The sequence below is a fragment of the Nannobrachium achirus genome (genome assembly GCF_963921795.1).
Source record: "Nannobrachium achirus genome assembly, chromosome: 13".
In the NCBI taxonomy this organism is placed as follows: Eukaryota; Metazoa; Chordata; class Actinopteri; order Myctophiformes; family Myctophidae; genus Nannobrachium; species Nannobrachium achirus.
The window spans coordinates 39,290,337-39,312,215 of NC_137833.1; the positions used below are offsets into that span (position 1 = coordinate 39,290,337).

Sequence of the window (21,879 nt, forward strand, 5' to 3'; positions counted from 1 at the left end):
AGAGGGAGAGCAGAGCCCAGGATTACATAGGCAATTGGCACTGGGTGAAAAATGGGTTACAAAATCGTGGGATAATTTTTTTTTTAAAAACATTCATGGGGGCCCCGCAGTAAATCCTTATACCCAGGGCCCAGAATTTGGTGCGACACCCCTGGCTGGGCTACACGTTGCAGAGAGATGCCAGCAAATACCCAGAGCTGCATGTCACCAGCTGTCTAAAACGGGTGAAATCTCCATCTTTCAAGTTTGCAACACTTCCTCCAAGCATGAACTTATAAGGGAAAGGCAAGAGCCTTGACTAGCTGTCAAACTGTTAAATGAGCTCAGATTTATGACATGACAAAAACTTCCAAGGTTAGTCAGAGAGGCTTTTATGCCAGTCCAAAACCTGAATTTGATTCTATTCTAGATATGAACAGCATGGCTACAAACTATGAATGTTAAAAAAAAGAAGAAGAAAGAAACAGCTGTGTGTCCATCACACCAATGTCATGGTGGAAAATACATTTAGATGAATGTGGACTGTGTAATAGTTTGAGTACGCATCCAAATGATCCAGATGCTTTGGAGTGTAGTTCATGGTAATCCCCTGAAATGTATAATAATGAAAGCTGTAATGACAATTTTCATTCCCTTAATTCTGCTTACAAGGCTGCAAATTACACCGATGGCTTGCTGAATTGTGCTCCATTTCCCTTTCTCATCAACTGGTTCAAAAAACAAACTTATTTTGTCGTTCAATTATTAAAGCAACTTCACGCATTATAAAATCACACATTTCAGTATTTCTTCCCTAGATACAGTAAAAAAAAAGAAACATTAAAGACAAGAAAAGAAAGAATTCCCTAGACAACGTCATCATTTACTTTTCAGGTTTCTTTTACTCTTTAAGTTGGGGTTGATGTCGTTCAGAGGGTCAGTCCGCGTCGAAGTGCCATGTGCACAAAGTCATCCATGTGCACAAAGTAATAATAAATATCAAAGTTAAATAGTTTGTTGGTACCTGAGCGAGGATAACATAGCACCTTAACGGAGGCATGGCACCAAGGTTTTGATGTTAAGCCTTTCCCTCGAACTCCCGAGACGCTTCCGGCTCCGTGAAAGGTCTTATAAGAGTCTTGTAGTGCAAATAAAGAAGGTTCAGCTCTCCGTCCATCGGTAGGGAGTGCCATTTCCAAATAGAGGTTGCAAGATCAGCAATCCTATTGAGTCTTTGGCGGTCTAAAGGGTAACTTGGGTGCAAGCCTGAAACATAAACAACAAGCGAGAAGATGGTTTGATATTTATAATCTGCCCAAAACACCGCTGCGTATCATTATGGGCTCAAAGACCTGAGAGCAATATAGTCAACAACAGCTGTGCGTCTTTACCAGCCACGGAATATAGCTAGTTCACATTACAAGCTCCATAAACAGTGCACATCAACTTACAAGCATTAAAAAGTTACAGCCTAATGTTTTACGCCTGTTGGTAATTGCATTCTGTTGTGACTCAGCCTGAAGTGCCCTTTTTTGCCCTAAAAAGCACTAAACCGTACAAATAAAACCCACTGATGTAATGACACATCAAAGAGGTGTAATTTGCACCACATTCATTCTCCATGATGTCAAAGGCTCGGTAGTGGACAAAGTATGTACTCAAGTAAAGACTCAAGTACCGTATTCAAAAGTACCAATTACCAATACGTTTTCTTTTCATTATCACACGTTGTGAGCTTGTAGATTGTCAATTATATCAGTGCTGCTCAAACTCTTTCATGTCAAGGACCCCCAGAATTACATTTAAGTTAGCCTACTGTCCACCAGTGCATAGGCTGACCTGCTTGGTAGAGGGATGGTCGGGGGCGGCCTGGGTACTGTTGGGACGGGGATGGGGCGAGGTCCAAGGCCAGGGAGGTGGACCCCAACTCTAGCGGGGCTGTTGCCCGGCCGAGCGCTCCTTCCCAGCGGGTCGGCAGGCAGAGGCTTCTGGGGCGGCCTGGGCTTGTCAAAGTCCTGAGGGAGACACGGGACACGCTCTGTTCAACCGTCAGCGTACACAGTCTGCAGTTTCATGTCCAATTGGAATGAAATCGAATAGAGCCATCGTCATTTCCAGTTGCACATAATCTGTTATGTATTTCATTCTATTATATCACACTAAATCGCTGTTGTCGGGTGGAAACCTTGTATGTCCAAAACCCTTTTTAATCATCATTAAAAATAATGTGTGAGAATAGCCGATCTACAAGCACACAACGCCTCGCGGTGCGAGGCGTTGTGTGCTTGTAGATCAGCTATTTTCACTAGTTTTGTGCAGCAGTCTTATATAATGAGGCAGGGCTTTAATTTGCAAATTTGAAACTTGGAGTTACAATGTTTCTGCTCCAACAGTGACGAAATACAGTATCTATTTCTTAATATCTATCTATATTATTTATACATAGAATTAAATCAATGACAAGCTAAAGAAGAATTTGTTTTGGCAATTAAGCTCAAAGTGAAAAAAACAAAACAACAACAAGCAGGTCAGACTTGGTCAAAAGGGGAAATTGTTGGCAATATCTTTAGAGAGGGATAGTCAGTGGGTTGAATTCCTGGATATGAAATGTTCAACAGCAATTTTCTGGTGTAGTGAAAGTCCCAGTAATATCTGTCATTAAAGTTAAAACATTAGAATTGTACATTTCTGCAACCACAATTTACCCTGAATGTTACAATTCAAAAGAAAACAAAACATATCATCGTTTCCAGGACACGTCTTGGATTTAGTTCTAGATTTCCAAGTCAAGTAGCCCACAACATACAACAATTTCAAAGTAGATTAGAACTCGGGCATGCTTCATTTGGTCCGTTCAAGCCTGCCTCTGACAGCAAGTCTGCTTTAAAAACACACAGATGCAACATGTCTGAGGTTCGCAGAAACGTACAATGGCAAAACATTTTCTCTGGCAATTGCGCTGGGCTTCTTAGTTCTCACGCCTGCCCGAGTGGCACGGATGGTAACATTTATTCCAAGATTGACGAAGACGGTGCCAACGCAAAGTTGGCAAAAATATGAAAAATGCTGTATATTTTAATTGTTGTTCATCTGATTTTAAAAGGCGATATGATATCTCACTTTTCCATCGAAGTCTGTTTTAATTATTACAGAAAATAATCACGCCTGCGGAGCGGAGGAAAACACGTCCGCCTAGCACGCCGCCATTTTGAAAAGCCCATTTTGAAAAGCCATATTTTAATTGTTATGGTGGTATTAGTACTATTCACATATCTCTGCTGTCGGGCCATAACCTCCTAACTCCAAAATGTTAGGAGGTTTTGACCAAAGGGCTTTTAACTACTTTTCATTGGTTCAATATAATTTGAAACCAACACACAGACGTAAAGGGTGTTCAATAGCCCTGATCAGAGCGTTTCAGGCAAAAATTGTGCACTTTATGATAGAAGCATGACATTTGGCACACAGTTAGAACATGCCATATGGAACATTTTTGGCTATGGGGCCATCGCAGATTTGTCTTGGGAAACTTGTGGGAGCCAATCAAAGTTGGGCTCTCATAGACTTTACTATACAGTACAATAATACAAAAAATAAATATGCTTTAAGTAGCATGTGAGGGGTCAAACTAGGTGTTTTTCGGGATTCTGAATCCAATGCAAGCATTGGTTTTGCACGAAAAAACATTCCTTTCTGAGAAACGGCCGCCACAAAACTGTGAAAAGTGATGACTCATCACTAAACCATAGTTTTATGGGGTCAGTTTTTAGCCCAAGGAATGTTTTTCCTGCAAAACAAATGCTTGAATTGGATTCAGAATCCCGAAAAACACCTAGTTTGACCCCTCACATGCTACTTAAAGCATATTTATTTTTTGTATTATTGTACTGTATAGTAAAGTCTATGAGAGCCCAACTTTGATTGGCTCCCACAAGTTTCCCAAGACAAATCTGCGATGGCCCTATAGCCAAAAATGTTCCATATGGCATGTTCTAACTGTGTGCCAAATTTCATGCTTCTATCATGTAGCATCTAACATGAAAAATAATACTGATATTAATAATAGATACTAATATCAAAAAATAGGGATTGTCCACAGAACTTCAAAATTAAATGTTTCTCCTTGTTTATTCATCATCCAAACAAAAGTATAAAGCCTTGATCAAAGTAAAAATCTTCTTCTACTGAGGTTCCTTTTCAATTCTCAGCACATAGCATATTTTCTAATTAGAATTTATCTAGAATTTAGCTCCCGTTACGGAGGGCCATTCCCACTAACATTTCTGGGGAATGAGCCCCGATTCTCAGTTGCGCATTCCTTTTATGGCTCAAACCAGACCATAAAACACACCATAAAACAGGCACGCACAAAAGAGAAATAGTAAAGCCCATCAGCTGATTGCTCAGCCGAGCCCCAGCATAGTATGTCAAAATACATATGAGAATCAATACATTGAAAAGTTAACCATGCTAAAAGCTCCACAAGACAATTCTTAATTTACGTGTCATGTTAAGTGCCTATGGTCAGCTAATCCAATTAATGTCTGACCATCCCCACTGACCAGGGGCTACTGAGAAGCTATGACCCTTGCAGCAGGAGAAACAATATCATTAGCTATGTGCCGAGAACTCAAAGATACATCACACAAAAATATTAACATATTAGGTCGTCCAGCTGCAACATAAACCTCCCTTTTGTGAGGTACAATATACCTCACAAAACTTGACGAACTAATATGTACATACATCAACTCGATGTCCCTGTCAAGGACTAATGAATACACAAATTGAACATCAAAACCCATTAAAATACACCTACAACACGCACACGATCACAATAAGAACAAACATATAGAATACATAGAATAAAACACAAAACTCATGAGACATAATCACATACAACCCCAATAGTCCATCAATGAAATCAAAAATTCCCCCATGAACTCTGTTCCCTACAAACCCCAGGGACAAAAATCTCAGCCACCGTCCATGGCTTCATTATTCGGTATGTAAATGAATAAACCTCCGATTAACAATCAGACACACACATCATATACCCGAGGCTGGACACATATAAGGGTGTTATTTTGGAAACCCCACAATTACTCTAATTATATATCCCACTTTTGTTTATATGGGACACCTCCCTTTTATAATTTCTTCATCCCAAGATATATCATCATACCCAATATATGTATGCCTCAGGTATCAACATAAACATCATCCTTAAATAACTTATATCAGTACAGTACAGAAACGCAAACAAAAGAAAGTTACTAACATTCCTGATATATCAAAGTACTTCATATCAGCCCTCTTGCAAATCAGATATCGTACTACTGCATTACCAAATTTGCGAAATACCGCACTGCACTATTCAGATTAATAAAATCAAATCAATTAAACACATGAAGTAATCATTGTACATATTGTAATATGAAATATGTGTATCCGTTTGTATGCATGTCATAATCTAAATACTCCTTTGGATGCGTCCTTACACTTTGCTCACATCCTTACTCATCTCTACTAGTGTAAATTATGTTCTTCCAGAGATTCTTTCAGTAATTCAATAACCTTAGTTACATTTTCAAAATCCATTTTGACCTACGTTTTAGACACACATCTATCATTTGCTTATTATGTACGCTTATTCACTATGAGTGTCATGAGTATTATTGAGCCTAAAGATTTCCAAGTCTGTGTCGTGGTCTTTCATTTGGTCTCATCAACTTCTAGTCATTAAGTTACACTGCAAAACATCAATTCTAGTTAGCAGTTGGTCTCAAACCTTAAAATTATCTTTGTCATGTTCACTCTTTATTCAGGAACCTGTATACGTTTAACCATTATGTGTTCTTTAGTCTGGGTATACATATATATATATTAACCTACGATCATGTGGACTAGCAATTATATCACGATAAACAATAAGAACTCTACTCGTTATGTGTAGGAGGCCTCTACCTCACAAGGTCATTAATTAGAGTACCCTATTAATTCCTATACCGTTATTCCCTTTTTAGTACTCCTAAACAAATTTTGTTACACACACCCATGACTGAATATTTGTATATTCCATTACCTCATTATGTTCAAAGTACATCATGAGAAATTAATTTTTCCCATCCTATGACTTCCCTATACTTTTCGGAAGGTCAATTATATACTCTTACAAGTCAGATTCTCTCTTTCTTTTCTTTCCAGCAACAATGCAACACATACATTTTTGAAGATCTCCTAATCACCCAAACTGTACAAAGCAGCATAAAGTCTTAGCACCTTGATGGTCCGTACATCTAATAATTTCTGTCTGATCCATGAGTGAGATAATTCATACCAAACACAAGCCTCTCCGGGCTACACCTCCACTCAAAGCACATCCGTCTCGCCTTCAAAACAATAACTCCCTAGCAATCCACCAAGATTGCAGCCATATAATCCACCTTGCAATTAACTTCCCCAACATACTTAAATCCTTCCACTTATTTCTATTTAGATATGAATTATCCTAATCAGATATCTCTTATTCTAATTGTATATTAATTATTCTACCTCGTGATATTTCCTTTCTAGCTGTTCTTCAAAATTATTCTTGTAAAATTATAGTTAGTTATTATCAAAAATCTTTTTATTTATACTCATTGTAAATGTATTCATGTAACTCCCTTGTCCACAATACTTATAACTCCCTTGTCCACAATACTTATCCACCCCTTTGTCTACATGAAGAAAAATGTAGACAAAAAACAGTAATGATATAAACCTAGTACTGAACCCCGTACTATGACATAATAACAGCAAAAACAATATCTGAGTTGAGATATGACAATACCACACTTAAGACCATTCAGACATAATATCAGGAAACAGGACATGACGACTCACATCTGATGCGTTAATTCGACTTACTGCAGAAGGCAAATCACTGTACCTGCCGTAAGCCTAATAATAGTGTCCCAAATACATCTGCTTCTGTGCGTCTCAAATTTTCAGAATCTAGGACATGTAAGATAAAACATTTGTTAGCACTTAACTGACACAACCCCTGTCTAAACCAAACGTTCACTACCACAGCCTTTATGACACACGCATAGAATGCCAGAGGCCACTCTACCAACAGTCCAAAACAACCCTCGAAAAACCCCTAAGAACAATAAACCTCAGATAGACCATGCAGTCCACACCAGCAGTACAATAGTCCCAGCGTCACAAAGAAGATTCAGTGACACTCTCCAAGTTCTGCTGGCAACAGTATGAATTTTCAGAAACACCAAAAGCTAGTTGTGTTCAATACGCATCCTAAATACACTCCCCAAATATTGTCAATATGGACTTAACTCCATCCCCATTGCGTCCATTTACATTGTTAAGTCTGTAAAGCACCAAGAGCAGTCTATAGTCTCCCTTTGTCTAGCACAACTTCACTATATCCTATGCACCATGTAAGCAGACCCTTCGTAGTCATAGTTGTGAATTACCTTGTGAGTGTGGTTTTAATAAATACAAAAGTAAATACAATAAGTACAGTAGGCTTTGATCCCATTTCAATAAACCCCATATCTTAACAAAATGTATATTGTTTGCGGTTCAAACTGTAGAAACCCACAAATGTGTAATGTGTAATGACATTTCCAGAAACTAACTATGTGCCAAAGTGTACAATAGAGCACAGGTCCAAAAAATAACTTCATTAAACAATCTCAAACGACTCAACAAAAACCTTCAATAATTCTAGCCATAGCTATAAGCAGGAAAACTATGATCAATACTCAATTGAAGAAACACAGCAGCAAAAAGAGAAGATCGGGGAGGTCAAGGGCCACTGCCCCGTCCATCTCTCTGTGTGCCCGCGAGTGTATGTAAGAACAAAAGCCACAGAGCAGGGTCTCTCAATGCACTCAGTCCCCCCAAGAGCCCAATAAAAAGGGCAATAAATCGGACGGGGGTCGAAATGACACAAAAACCCTATTCACCCACTACAATCAGTCGGAACAAAAAGATCTCCCTTAACCAACAGTCACCCAAACGTTGTGACCTACACCAGCAACGTTTTATCAAATATTATAGAATCAGCCAATTAATATCCACCATCATGGAATCCAGTTATCTCCTAATTATTACTCCAGGAAAACAGAACATGAAATAGCCTATCACAGCCAAATTATATACAAACAATCTGTCCTAACAACCTCTAACTGCCTACCTAACATCACTCCTGTGTTATAGTTCTCAAGAGTATGTTAAAGCAATCTACATTGTCACTGTATCAATTTATTTTCCTATCACTTCCAACCACCATAAACCATTTCAAATCAGATTGAGCTATACCTCCAGACTAACATCAAGAAGTCATTTGACAAAATTCAAAATCACAAGACAGAATAATCTCTCATTTCATTTACACTATGTTAGCACACTCATTGCTGGAAAGAAAAAGACCTTCATTTCAAATCACTACATAACCACAAATGAACTGTTTGCGGTTATCCCATTACATTAGAAACACATACTGTAAGCTATAAATGATTAGATACTCAGTATGCTTTAGGCTTCTTTAACTTCTTTCTACCTGAAAACTGATCCTTATTACCAATTAAATACTTCACCAAAATAGAGTCCACCAACATTGTTGGAATGGATGGCCACCATGTACTTGAATCAAACTCAAAGTGCATTATCCAAATGTCAGCATAATTGCTGTCCTGAGTCTGTTCATTATACCGTGAAGAATGTAGTTACTTTGTCACTACAGGCATGGGCATGGGTACACTTAATAAATAAACAACTCTAAAATATGTAATACTGTGCATGTCAGTAATACTAATTAAGTGTTCTGACAGATATTTCAATATCCCTACAGGCAAACCACACTATAGTACTTGTCCCAGTTCGTCACTGCAAAGAATGTCCTTTTATTGTGCTACTCAGTCAACTCACAATCATGGTGTTGCACAGGCCAGATGTCAAACCACCCCTTTCACATAATCACTGGACCTCTGTGCAAGCAGAAATTTAGACTAGAATAGCACAATACCAACTCATAATCTATGTTTATGCGTGCCTCACATGCAAATATCTTTGTGTAAGTAGAATCTATTAATATATATTATTAATCTATATTGTGCTCAGCTGTTGTGAAGAGTCAAACAAATACCATGTCTCACTCACTAATGTTCCTTTTCAGTCGATGGGATGTAAGTCAAGTTATAATCAAACACCCAATCTAAATTTTAGCTGTGGTAAAGGGTTAAAAATATCTTGCATGATTCAATGGGATGAGCCTGTCAATGTCCCAAATCGTTTAAACTGTAGTTACCGTCATCATTACCCCTTGTTTAGTTTATTTCCATCACTATCATGTACTATTCACTTGATGTCTGCAAATATGAACATGCGTTTTCAGTTACTTTAATCTAATTATATGAATATTAAACCTAAGTAGTAATACTGTTGTGGCATTGACTACTAGATACAGACAGGCATAACATAAGTTTTCGTGTCTAGACACATTTCTAGTGACAGTACCTGGTATGTATCATATATGCAAACCACACTTGCTCTGCTCTCCCTTATTGTCAACAGGAATGTAATGTAATAGTAACTGAATTGAAAAATCTGTTTAAACCTATAATGGCCTACCATATTGACATGATATAGAAAGGCATACATAATCCCTTAGTATTTAACTTCAACTGTATCAGTATAATTTTACAATATTACGTTCATGTGTTCAATGATCTATCTCCATAATAATAGATTTTCCTCTTTAGAAAGAAAACATGTATTAACACCTTTCGCACAAACTTTAAGTTGCTCACTAGTTGTGCTATGACATCAAATCATTTTGAAAATATAACGTTACACCAGTCATGAAATCCTTAAGAGGATGTATTGTCAAGTATTTGAGGCAGTTGGACATGTCAGAGTTGGACCACCCAGTTTCTAATCAGCAAATTGACATTGGTCGTCAGTGAGATCAATATGATATCTCACCTCCCTACCACCATACAATTCTGGTTGAGCATTAAATTAAGTGCCTTCTGGTCACTTCTTCTTTTAGCTTTCCCAATTTGACCTTTAACCCATGGTTTACAACCACCACTATGCTTTTTATTTTTTTTTTTCCCTTCATTTCACTTGTTTTTAGATTTTTGTTTCTCAATTCACGGAAAATATTTTTAGAGACAACAGGAATTTGCTGTGTCGGCTCATATGAGGACCTTCATTCATGACTGAACCATCTCTCAAATACTTCTTCACCACAATGCAAGTCAAGTATAGTCTGTGACTCCATCTCTCTTTCTGAACAGGAGTTAATAACATTCCTTCAAAATAAAAATCACTAAAAAACAAAAGACTTATCTTCCTAATCTATAGTTCCAACATTTGTTACTTGTGTAATTTGTCTTTTTTACAATTTACACACCAAAACTATACTGAACCAGCCCATGTTTTTCCTACATTAACAGTTAATACTATTAGAATACAGGTTACTGCCCTTTCATAGCCCCCAGATTGATGTAGTTCGGTCACGGCTGGGCGTGTCACACCAAAAACCTTGTCCTTGGTGTCATTGGGTCATGGATCAGCATAGCTTTGGGGTCCAGAACTTCAGTCCAGTCCATCCAGCGTATTCTCACCATAGACAAATACAGAAGAAAATAACAAAATTAATGCCAAATCAAAACACTCTTCAACCAATTTACTCTAAAGTCCTCCTCAGGCAAGGAAGACCCCAAAACATAATAGACCCATCTATTACCGCAGTATTTAAGAACACACAGACTGCAGACAATATGTTCCCAAATAACCACAATAAATTACAAAAAATATATTTTTTAAATCATGAATACTCAGTAAACTAGTTAATAAACTTCTAATCAATTATATCATAACCAAATAAAGACTTCATAACCACCTCTGAAGATTTAAAACACTAGCACATGAAAATACATAATGGCATTCTGAGACATTTAAAAAACACAAAAACAAACAAACAAACAACTAGGCCTATAGATGTTTGGAACCATGGATGTCTAACTGGGTTCCTATCGCTTCTCTCCCCCCCTCATCCACTGGTGGATGACAACGAGAGAGAGAGAGCGCCACACACGCACATGAGAGGTGCACACTCCCACAGGGCCCACAGCCACACACACACACACACATACACACGAGAGGGAGGAGAAAAAATGACAGCCCCAAAAAAGGAGCAGGCCGCTCTTGCGTAGGCAAGCGAATTTAGCAACTATCATCAAATTGAAACAATGGCAGAATTGAATAATTAAGCCAATCATATTATTCAACCAACCATCCAAAAATATTTTCTTTTCCGTTTTAGAGCTCAACACATAAAGACAAAGACATAGACAGACAAACAAAAACCCACCAAAAAAATCACTGACCGTGCGCAAAATCTAAATTCAATAGGCCCTAAATCACTTAACGTACTTGTAGGCCTACCACTAAATTTCCCCCTTGGGATAATAAAGGTATCTATCTACCAAACTTCCTGGTGCACCTTATGTCACCAATAGCGCTTTTCTCTTTTCAAAACCACCGGTCTCAGACTGTATGCAAATCTCAACTTCTCTGTATGCGCGTCACACGATCCAACTCTATCTACCAATACGCACATCACATAATAAAAACCCACTTTATCAGGTCCAACTCTATCTACCAATACTGACCTCATTAGCAACCGTTATACTGACCATACAGCGTCCTATTGGCCTTCCCCAAAGCAGAGTATTTCGCATTCTCGTCAGAAAGCCCGAAAAAACCCTCTTAACTCCCACACATATAACGTTGCAAAGTCATGACTTAAAACACATATTGCATACAGGCGCAAAGTACAGCATACAGTTAAATCCTAACACACACTGTGGACACACCTATCCCTTCAACATAATCTAAGTCCGTTGCAGATGCAGCGTAAATAACTTGGAAAAAATACAGTATTACCCAAAATGATGGAAGGACAGGAGGTAGGGTGATCAATCGTGAGGAGGAGATGAGGAGATCAGCTACGCGCTCCACGGAGGTCAAGTCAGGGCGAGGGTAGAGCCGGATGCCGGAAAGATGTAGTAGTAACAGCAACACGCACCCCCCTCGCAGGGCTCACGCTTCACTGTTGGGCCCCAACTGACACAGCTCCCTCCGTGTCGGCTCTCCGCAGTCGTCCACTGACAGGCACGGCCCCAAAGTTCACAGAGTCAATATTGAAAATGTTCATGTAGATTCGTTGAAAATCTCTGACTTCATCAACCAAAAAACAGCATCTTGATGTCGTCCAACCATCTTTGAACAAATGTCCAGTTGTCGCAGCAGTTGTACTTTAGGGCTGCAGGCAAGCAGTCAAAAAAAAACAATTAGTGTTCTTTCTTTCTTTCTTCAGCCGTGATGCAGTGGTCAATCTTCAGGGGCCGCGGACACCGCTCACACACCCCAGATCTCTTGATATGCAAAAAGGCCAGTTTCTTTGTCAAACAGGCAGTAAAGCGCACAAGACAAAGGCACAGGCCACAGGGGCACCACTCGCAACGCACAAAACCAACACTGGCTCTCTTCCTCCGCTGAAGTATCTTGATCACAGTCCAAAAAAACAGTTCTCCGTCCTCCGTCGCAAACAAACCCTGATCACAGACTCACAGTCCCCCCTAAAAAAAAATCTGCTTTTCTTAAAAAGTCATAAAATACGCCACAAATCACTCCTGGCTCGCGTCGCCATTTTTGTAGCATCTAACATGAAAAATAATACTGATATTAATAATAGATACTAATATCAAAAAATAGGGATTGTCCACAGAACTTCAAAATTAAATGTTTCTCCTTGTTTATTCATCATCCAAACAAAAGTATAAAGCCTTGATCAAAGTAAAAATCTTCTTCTACTGAGGTTCCTTTTCAATTCTCAGCACATAGCATATTTTCTAATTAGAATTTATCTAGAATTTAGCTCCCGTTACGGAGGGCCATTCCCACTAACATTTCTGGGGAATGAGCCCCGATTCTCAGTTGCGCATTCCTTTTATGGCTCAAACCAGACCATAAAACACACCATAAAACAGGCACGCACAAAAGAGAAATAGTAAAGCCCATCAGCTGATTGCTCAGCCGAGCCCCAGCATAGTATGTCAAAATACATATGAGAATCAATACATTGAAAAGTTAACCATGCTAAAAGCTCCACAAGACAATTCTTAATTTACGTGTCATGTTAAGTGCCTATGGTCAGCTAATCCAATTAATGTCTGACCATCCCCACTGACCAGGGGCTACTGAGAAGCTATGACCCTTGCAGCAGGAGAAACAATATCATTAGCTATGTGCCGAGAACTCAAAGATACATCACACAAAAATATTAACATATTAGGTCGTCCAGCTGCAACAATCATAAAGTGCACGATTCCACCCTATTCCTGCCCGAAACGCCTGGACTATTATGCCAAAGAATCAAAAACTTCAAAAATGGAGTTAAGAGGTTTTGGCCAGACAGTGACGATATGATATAATCAGGATAATCAACTCTCCCTTCACACAGAATGCATTGTTTTTCCAATAACCACACAACACTGAGTTCAGTGAGTTGATGATTCTTTTCTTGTACAACTGGACTTGGTCTGATTGGCCCTGCTCTCTAAACCACTCTAATCAGACAGCTTTGCATTAAAATTCAGGACTGTCTCGGCTCAACAGGTTTGCATCAGTAAGAGTCGAAGAAACTGGAACTTTCCACCAATCAGGGCCTCTTATTGTGACTGTTCCGCATGCGAGAACTAATCAGTATTTCTTTAGAAGAACATCATTAAAGCATATTGCGCTAGCTTCCTGTACTTGATGCATCTGAAAGTAATGAACGATTAGGGACAGTTTTCAGCACACACAATACATGCAAATTAGCCATCCTCCCAGAATGAAAAGCCACGTGTCTCTCACTAGAGGGCAGTGTGTTATAAGTGTGATTCCTACACCAGGCAGATCTTAAACACTGCTTGTCTTCACCACCTCTATCTGTGCCAGCCTTGTGGAGAGTGAGGTGCCATCATGTGTTACTAATCTACAGTGAGGAGGGGGAGGGAATGACAAACATCTGTTACCAGCAGCACAGCTGTGCACGCACGCACACACACGCGCGCAGGCACACACACACACACACACACACACACACACACACACACACACACACACACACACACACACACACACACACACACACACACACACACACACACACACACACACACACACACACACACAATTGTGACTTTACTATAAAAAAAAACTATATATTTTTTTTTTGTAAAAGTAGCTGATCTTCAAGCCGATCTTCAAGCTAACCACTATTTCTTTTGTCCATTTTTTGTATCAAATCAGGCTATTAAAGCCTAGAAAAGACAATTATGCCATATCACAATATTATGATATCCAAAATCCCAGACAATAACAATAGTCTCAGATCACAAAATATCAATAATATCAATCAGTATAATACCAATATACTGCCAGGCCCTAAAACACAGGCACGCACGCGCACGCGCACGCACAGGCACACACACACACACACACACACACACACACACACACACACACACACACACACACACACACACACACACACACACACACACACACACACACACACACACACACACACACACACACACACACACACACACACACACACACACAAAATGGGATAAACCTTGAGCAAATTATGTTGACAGAGAAAAGCGCCACACATCGCGCATGCATAAAAGAGAGTGAGAGATGGCAGTGTGTTGGACCCGGAGACATTATCTGTGACCACAGACAGACTGAGGTCCATCAAGCACGCGCTGTCACAGACTTATCCAACTGTGTCGTAAGGAACTCCATGGCAGCAGATTGTGATGTGTGCACAGCAGTCGTGTGACGGTGGTTTCCACTTGAGTAACCAAATAACTCCACTCACGGGGAGGGATCACATGATACACACACACATACGTGCACGCACGCACGCGCACGCACGCACGCACACACACACACACACACACACACACACACACACACACACACACACACACACACACACACACACACACACACACACACACACACACACACACACACACACACACACACACACACACACACACACACACACACACACACACACACACACACAGAAAGGTAGAACATTTTACACACAGCTCTAGATTGGAAAGTTGTGAGCAGTTGGAAGCATAATGTCACCTCGGGTCATTTCAGTCAAAATCAAAGTCAAAGATTTCAGTGACAAGGATTTCAGTGACAAGCTCAAGGGTGACTACTTAAAACCTTTTTCCCCAGACGTGTTCGACAGCTCAATGTAACGTGACGCGCTGTGAGTTAGTGTTCGTTCGACTCGGCGCAGAAATAAGTGGAAGATTCAATGAAGACGAGCTGACAAATCAACAATTCGCAACAGACGTGCTTTAACTACCCAATACACCGCATGTAATATTCATAGGCTACGGTGCACCGCAGTGGCGTCTTATCAAGCTGAGCCTGAGACTACAACTAATCAAACAGCCTTGCCCTCTGCCCAAAGGTTTCTGGTGGTGTTATACCCCCCCTCCCCTCCACCAACACCCACCCACCACCAACCCATACCCCAAAAAAGGTAGAGATGCTGTCAAGATTTAATCACACAGAATTAGATGTACCTTACGGCAAGCCTGCTATACTCTGATCCAGTTCTACTCTCATTAGGCAATACAGTATGACATATGTTGATAGCTGAAGGAGAGTAGCTGGTTTCTGAAGTTAGTTTTTATCTTTTAAGTCTCATTTAACCACCAGGTTCTGGGGGCGAACATTGGGCAATAATATCAGCATTGCGACATGTTGAGGTTTGTAGATCGTCTATTTGAGTAGAGGTGGATATAAAAGGAGTGGACTCCTATTTTGGCACCATCTCTTTGCCAAAAATAGTCGATATGTGTGTGTGTGTGTGTGTGTGTGCGTGCGTGCGTGCGTGTGTGTGTTCGTGCGTTTGTGCGTGTGTGTGTGTGTGTGTGTGTGTGTGTGTGTGAATGTTCGCCTAATACCCAAAATTGGGATGCTAGGGTGGTTAAAGGAGTTTGAAAGAATCATCAGACGAATGCTCTGGTTGTTTGAGGAACGATTTCTGGTTCCCCAAAGAATTATGAGGGAAAAAAAGGTTCTCTAGAACCACATGAGGAACATGAAGATGATGATTTCTTAGGCGGTGATGGTTCTTCGTAGAATCATACAGCCTTTTAAAGAACCATTTAACACTTCTGCTGCCTCTTACTTTGAAGGGATGCTTGGTGCCGCGCCGCTTCCTCCGTAGGCCGCCGCTATTATTTTGAAGGGCCGGGCGGGGTTGTTTTTGCGCCGATGGATTATCACTTTACTTCAACGTTTACGTCATCTAGTCACATGACAGTGTGGGCCCAGAAAAGTGTCACGGCCGCGCCCAGCCGAGTGCAGTTTGTACTGTAAACATGCCAGCCTTGGGATCAAAATGTATTTTTTTGAGTAAATGAAGTCTCTTTATGGGTCTCGCAATGGATTTGCTATGGAGGAGATTCACTTTGCGTGCACGCCCAACATGCGTTGTAAACAAATCGGACATTACCGATGCGGGCGGGACCGGAGTGACGTATAGTAAGTAATAATACTTTTAATGTATTTACAGTAACAGTGACGAGGTGACCCGTCAACGGCGTCATGGTATATTAACCCATTCATTGACGAGCTCATATGTCAACGGCAGCAGATGTGTTAAGAAACCATAATGTTTATGTGTGAAGGATACAACAGTAGATAGACAAAAATGACAGAAAAATGTCCAAAAAGCACAATACAAACAGACCATTTCACACTTTCACACTACACATTCTAAATGGTTCCAAATGTAGGCCATTTCCTGTGAATTTCAGAAGCTACAAAATAGAAATAAAGTTGTAACGCAGTTCCATTGACAAGGTCTACAGAGGCAAGGACAATAAGAAAGAGGGAAAAATGCTACAAATGTTCATTAAAAACCTTGACAGCCGGCGGAATAAAGGACCTCCGCAGCCTGGAACAAGGCAGCATTCTCAGTTGTGCACTGAATGTACTTCTAAGAGTAAGACCATTAAAATACTAAATAAAAGATGGCCTTCACAATGTAGAGCAGTCTGCAGCTTAGTTCTAAGTGTAGCTCTCTTTTCAACAGTGACCTCTAAAGAGTTGGGAACTGAAGTGTGCAGTACAGTCCTGCATCATCAACTCCTACAGTCTTTCTTTAAGTGAACTACAAGGGGTCCTGAAAGGAGAAACCCGTCTACTCGGGCGCAGTGCCGACAACCCTCTCGAAACATTTCACAACACATGAAGGTACAGTAAAGCTATTAGGCCTAATTCACACAACATTGGGTTTCTCGTCTTATTTTTATAGGTGCATGGAAGAGCCAGGACGACGATGGCACGCATGTCATTTCGCTGCTTGTACCTGTTCTTGATTCTTAATGGAAGAGACTGAACTCCGCAACAGATCGGCAGCAAGCAGATTGTGTCAGCTATTACGGTAAACGTGTTCCTTTGAAAATCTACCCCATTTGTTTTCACTGGCTGGGAGTCAAAACAGAAACTCCTATCGAGTGTTGGGTGGAACGCATCATTAGCCCTCTCTTGTGGCACCTTCTGTTTGATTAAAGACTAATGAGCGAGTAGTCTTCCTTTAGGCAAAGGGGGTTTCATTGTCTTGGCAAGCAACGTAACAGACTGTTTTTAACACTCAAAGCCCTGGAACGCGCCCGAGTCGCGTTAGATTTGAACCACTTTAACCATTATTTTATGCTTTAACTATTGAAAAATAGCAGATATACAAGCTCACAGCGCGGCACCGAGTGCCGCGCTGCGAGCTTGTAGATCTGCTATTTTTAAAGAATCATGAAAATGTGTGCAAGTCTTTGAATATATTTGACCCGATCTTTGACCCGACTTCTAAATCCTTCCTCTAAATCAGTGGTTCTCAAACCTTTTCATGTCAAGGACCCCCAAAATTAAATGTATTTGCCCGCAGACCCCCATCTCAAAATATGTTGTTCCAGGGACCCCCCCAGGAGCAGAGATTTGAGTTACAAAAGTTTGCTTTGAAAATATATATATTGAAAAATGTGCACATATTTTCAAAACATTTCAAAAATAGCAGATCTACAAGCTCGCAGCGCGGCACTCGGTGCCGCGCTGTGAGCTTGTATATCTGCTATTTTTCAATAGTTAAAGCATTCAATAATTCTAGGTCTAAATGGGTTAATGTAAACACCACGCTCCCACTAAAAGTGCACGTTTGTGTTTGATGCACGGTCATGGCTACCAAGGGCAATGCACTTCAAGGACTTATATGGACCCCAACAAAACATCCATTATGGGATATGAGAGCCATCTGGTACCTGTACGCCACGGTTAGTCATTACCTCGGGGGCAGGGTACATTGGAAGTGTATACCTTCCTGAATCTCTTTATGCTAAGGCCCAACATCTGGTATAAAGCCACCCATCTGTTAACCACTTTCAACCTGGCATCCCAGTTTTGGGCATGTTGTCAAAACAAATTGAATAAATAGCAGATCCACAAAATGCGCCACAACATGACGCATTGAGAGCTTGTAGATCTGCTATTTGTGAAGTATGTAGGGCTTAAAGGGATAGTTCACCCCCAAAATGCCTTTTTTTCTATCGACTACTCATCCCAAGGAGCCTTGAATTCATGGATATTCTTTAGCTTTTGTCGCATTCCTAAGCCAATAATTTGAGGAGACTCTTTGTGTCTCCATAGAGAACAAAGCAGACTCTTTGTTTCTCCATAGTGAACCACTGCTGGTCATCAATGTATTGGCTTAGGAATGCAACAAAAACTACTCCAAAAATTCAAGTCTCCACAGGGTGAGTAGTCGATAGAAATTTATTTTATTTCCCTATCCCCTTAAGTGGCAAAAGCCAGCAGGCTTCTGCCATCTACCCATGCACTCTGCAGTGTGGTTAGGCACAAGGCACCACCTTGACACAATGCTGCAATGCTACGCGACTATGCTTCACCATGGAACCACGACCTGTGCAGACAGATGGATTTACTATCTCCACGGCAGCCGATACAGTGGGCTCAGCAGAAACCAGCCCCCGCTCAGTAATCGGGACACGGGGAGCTATAGGCAAGATCGAGTTCTGCTGTCCAAAGTGTGGGCAAAAACGAGCAGACTGCAGTGCGGAACGATGTGTTCCGTTCTGTTTCTCTATCTGCTCCGTTTCAACCAGGAAGACATTTCATGGTCTCAAATGGCAGCCTTTAATGTAGTTTTTTTTCTTCCTGTTTTGACCAACGTGGCAGAGTTGATATTGAGTGAAAGCTATATGAATCAGCCCCTCGCTTTTTACTACAACTTCTACTACAGTAGTAGTACAACACCTCTACTACTCAGTGCATAAACATGCTGAAGTCGGTTAATGATAAAGGCAGCTCATGTTAGCATGCAATAATTAAAATTTCTATAGCATGGTACAGTCATCTAATCACATACACACACGCACACACAGATTTGCACCCACACCAGACCGCCACGCAGGGGCGTCACAAGGGGGGGAAAGTGCTTTAGCTATTGAAAAATAGCAGATCTACAAGCTCACAGCACAGCACTCGGTGCCGCGCTGCAAGCTTGTAGATCTGCTATTTTTGAAAAGTCGTGAAAATGTGTGCAAATCTTTGAATATATTTTTTAAGCAAACATTTGCAACTCAAATTTTGCTTCTGGGGGGTTCCCTTAAACTAAATTTTTTGAGATGGGAAACATAGGTTTTTCAAAAAAAAACCTTAGAAGGATTTGAAATATTCCAAGACTGGCACAAATCTTCACGGTTCTTCAAAAATAGCAGATCTACAAGCTCGCAGCAAGCTTGTAGATCTGCTATTTTTCTATAGTTAAAGCAGAAAATAATGCGTTCCCTGCAGTCTAAACAGGGTTAAACCCACTCCCCTATGAAGAACATTCATGGGGGGCCCGCAGTGAATCCTTGTACCCAGGGCCCAGAATGTGGTGCGACACCCCTGCCACACACATCCTCTCCGTATGTCACCATGCACACCAACCTGGTCCACTCTGTAGGACGGGGGCTGGCGGGGCAGGCTGTGGAAGGGCAACGGCGCCGGCGATGAGCTGGGCGCGTGGTGGGCCCCGGCCAGGGCTCTGTGGTGAGGAGGCACGGGGGGCCCCACGCTCAGGGCCAGCGGCATGGGCTGGCTGATGTGCAGGGGCTGGTAGAGGGCAGGCAGCCTGCGCAGGCTGTGGGAGTGGAAGTTATGGGGCGGCAGGAGAGGCTCCGAGCTCAGGTGAGATGGCTGTTGGGAGAGAGAGAGAGAGAGAGAGAGAGAGAGAGATGTTTGAAGTTATTACATTAACACATTAAGACCTGAGGCAGATTCTACTAATGTCTAAGAACAGTTTTCTGGGAAAAAAAAGTATAGTACTGTATGTTGCTGTTGCTTTGCTAACATGGTGCAAAATTATATGTATTTTGGCCGCGGACCCCCATCTCAAAATATTTTGTTCCAGGGACCCCCCAGAAGCAAATATTTGAGTTAAAAAATGTCGCATTTGTGGGGCGCCCGCTGGCCTACCGGTCCATGCAGGAGCATACCACATGGCACATACCACATAGGCTCAGTGTAGCCTGACAGTGTGTCACTGGTTCGAGTCCCGATCCTGACTGCCTTTGCTGCGTGTCACTCCCCATTTCCTGTCAGTCTACTGTCCTGTCCATAAATGCATAAAAGCCCCAAAAACATATCTAAAAAAAAAAAGGGCGCATTTGCACAAATGTTAATGGTTTTTCAAAAACAGCAGATCTACAAGATCTTAAACGTGCAATGAGCTTGTATACACTACAGTATGTGCTATTTGTGAATAGCCAACCACCAATGTGCTACAGTATGACACTATGCTTTCTCGGTTTTAATGTGTTAATTAGGTCCAATCTACTACTGATTTAAAGCCCTCACTCTTTCTACCCGACACAATGTCTCACTCTGGCTTCCCCTCTCCGTGCTCCTCCCATCCCCGCTGGTAATCCTCTGCCTCTCGCAGCCTTTGCGTGGGACGATGATAATTCAAAGCCTTTACCTGCGCCTCTCAAAGAGCAGCAGCAGCAGCAGCAGCGATTAAAGCAGAGCTTCACCCGGGTCATGAAGCTATCATGAGCGTGAAACAGCCCATGTCAGCGGGAGCCATAAAGCTGGAACACAACGTTATTGGAGCTGACATTCTAAAACCGTTAAAGCCAGAGCCCCGCAACACATGTCCTGAACAGCTGCTGGCCCCCTTGCTCCACAACAAAATAATAAACACCTGGAATAGTTGGACTGAGTTCCTGCTCGACACACACACATGCACGCAAAATTGTGTAACGGCATGCATACAAACACGCACGCACACACACACACTCACGCGGGCGCGCGCACACACACACACACACACACACACATACACATACACACACACAGCGGTTCTAGGAGCTGCTGTAAGTCCTCTGGACATCTGGACATCAGTGAAGCGACCAGCGTGATTAGAATGGACAGGCTGTTTCCAACAAGAACACAGGTGGAGTCTATGCTGCCTAATGACCACTCAGAGGAAGGGGGGGGGGGAGGAGTTTATCTCTGCCAAGATAAGTCAAACGGCCTGTCCATTGTGTCATTGGGGCCTTATCGATGTCAGTTGTCTGCTCAATAACAACTTCAGCCTTATCTTATACTTTGTCCATAATTACATGCCCAAAATAGAGATGCCAGGTTGAAAATAGTTAATAAAAAATAAAATAAATCATACGGTATTGTGGTAGGTGGTGGTGGTCAAGTTTACGTAAACATGATATC

At 41.2% G+C, this 21,879-nt stretch overlaps 1 protein-coding gene across 1 annotated transcript in view; it reads right to left on the reverse strand.

The window, feature by feature from the left end:
• Positions 1–908: 908 nt before the first annotated feature.
• adam12b (ADAM metallopeptidase domain 12b) overlaps positions 909–21,879 on the reverse strand; it is a gene marked incomplete at both ends in the record, with an annotated part of 157,014 nt that continues 136,043 nt past the window's right edge. Inside the window, 3 exons of the mRNA XM_080740712.1 lie at positions 909–1,003; positions 1,796–1,994; positions 20,098–20,346. Coding sequence (XP_080596838.1) covers positions 909–1,003; positions 1,796–1,994; positions 20,098–20,346 — 543 coding nt within the window. The remainder of the gene's footprint in view (positions 1,004–1,795; positions 1,995–20,097; positions 20,347–21,879) is intronic.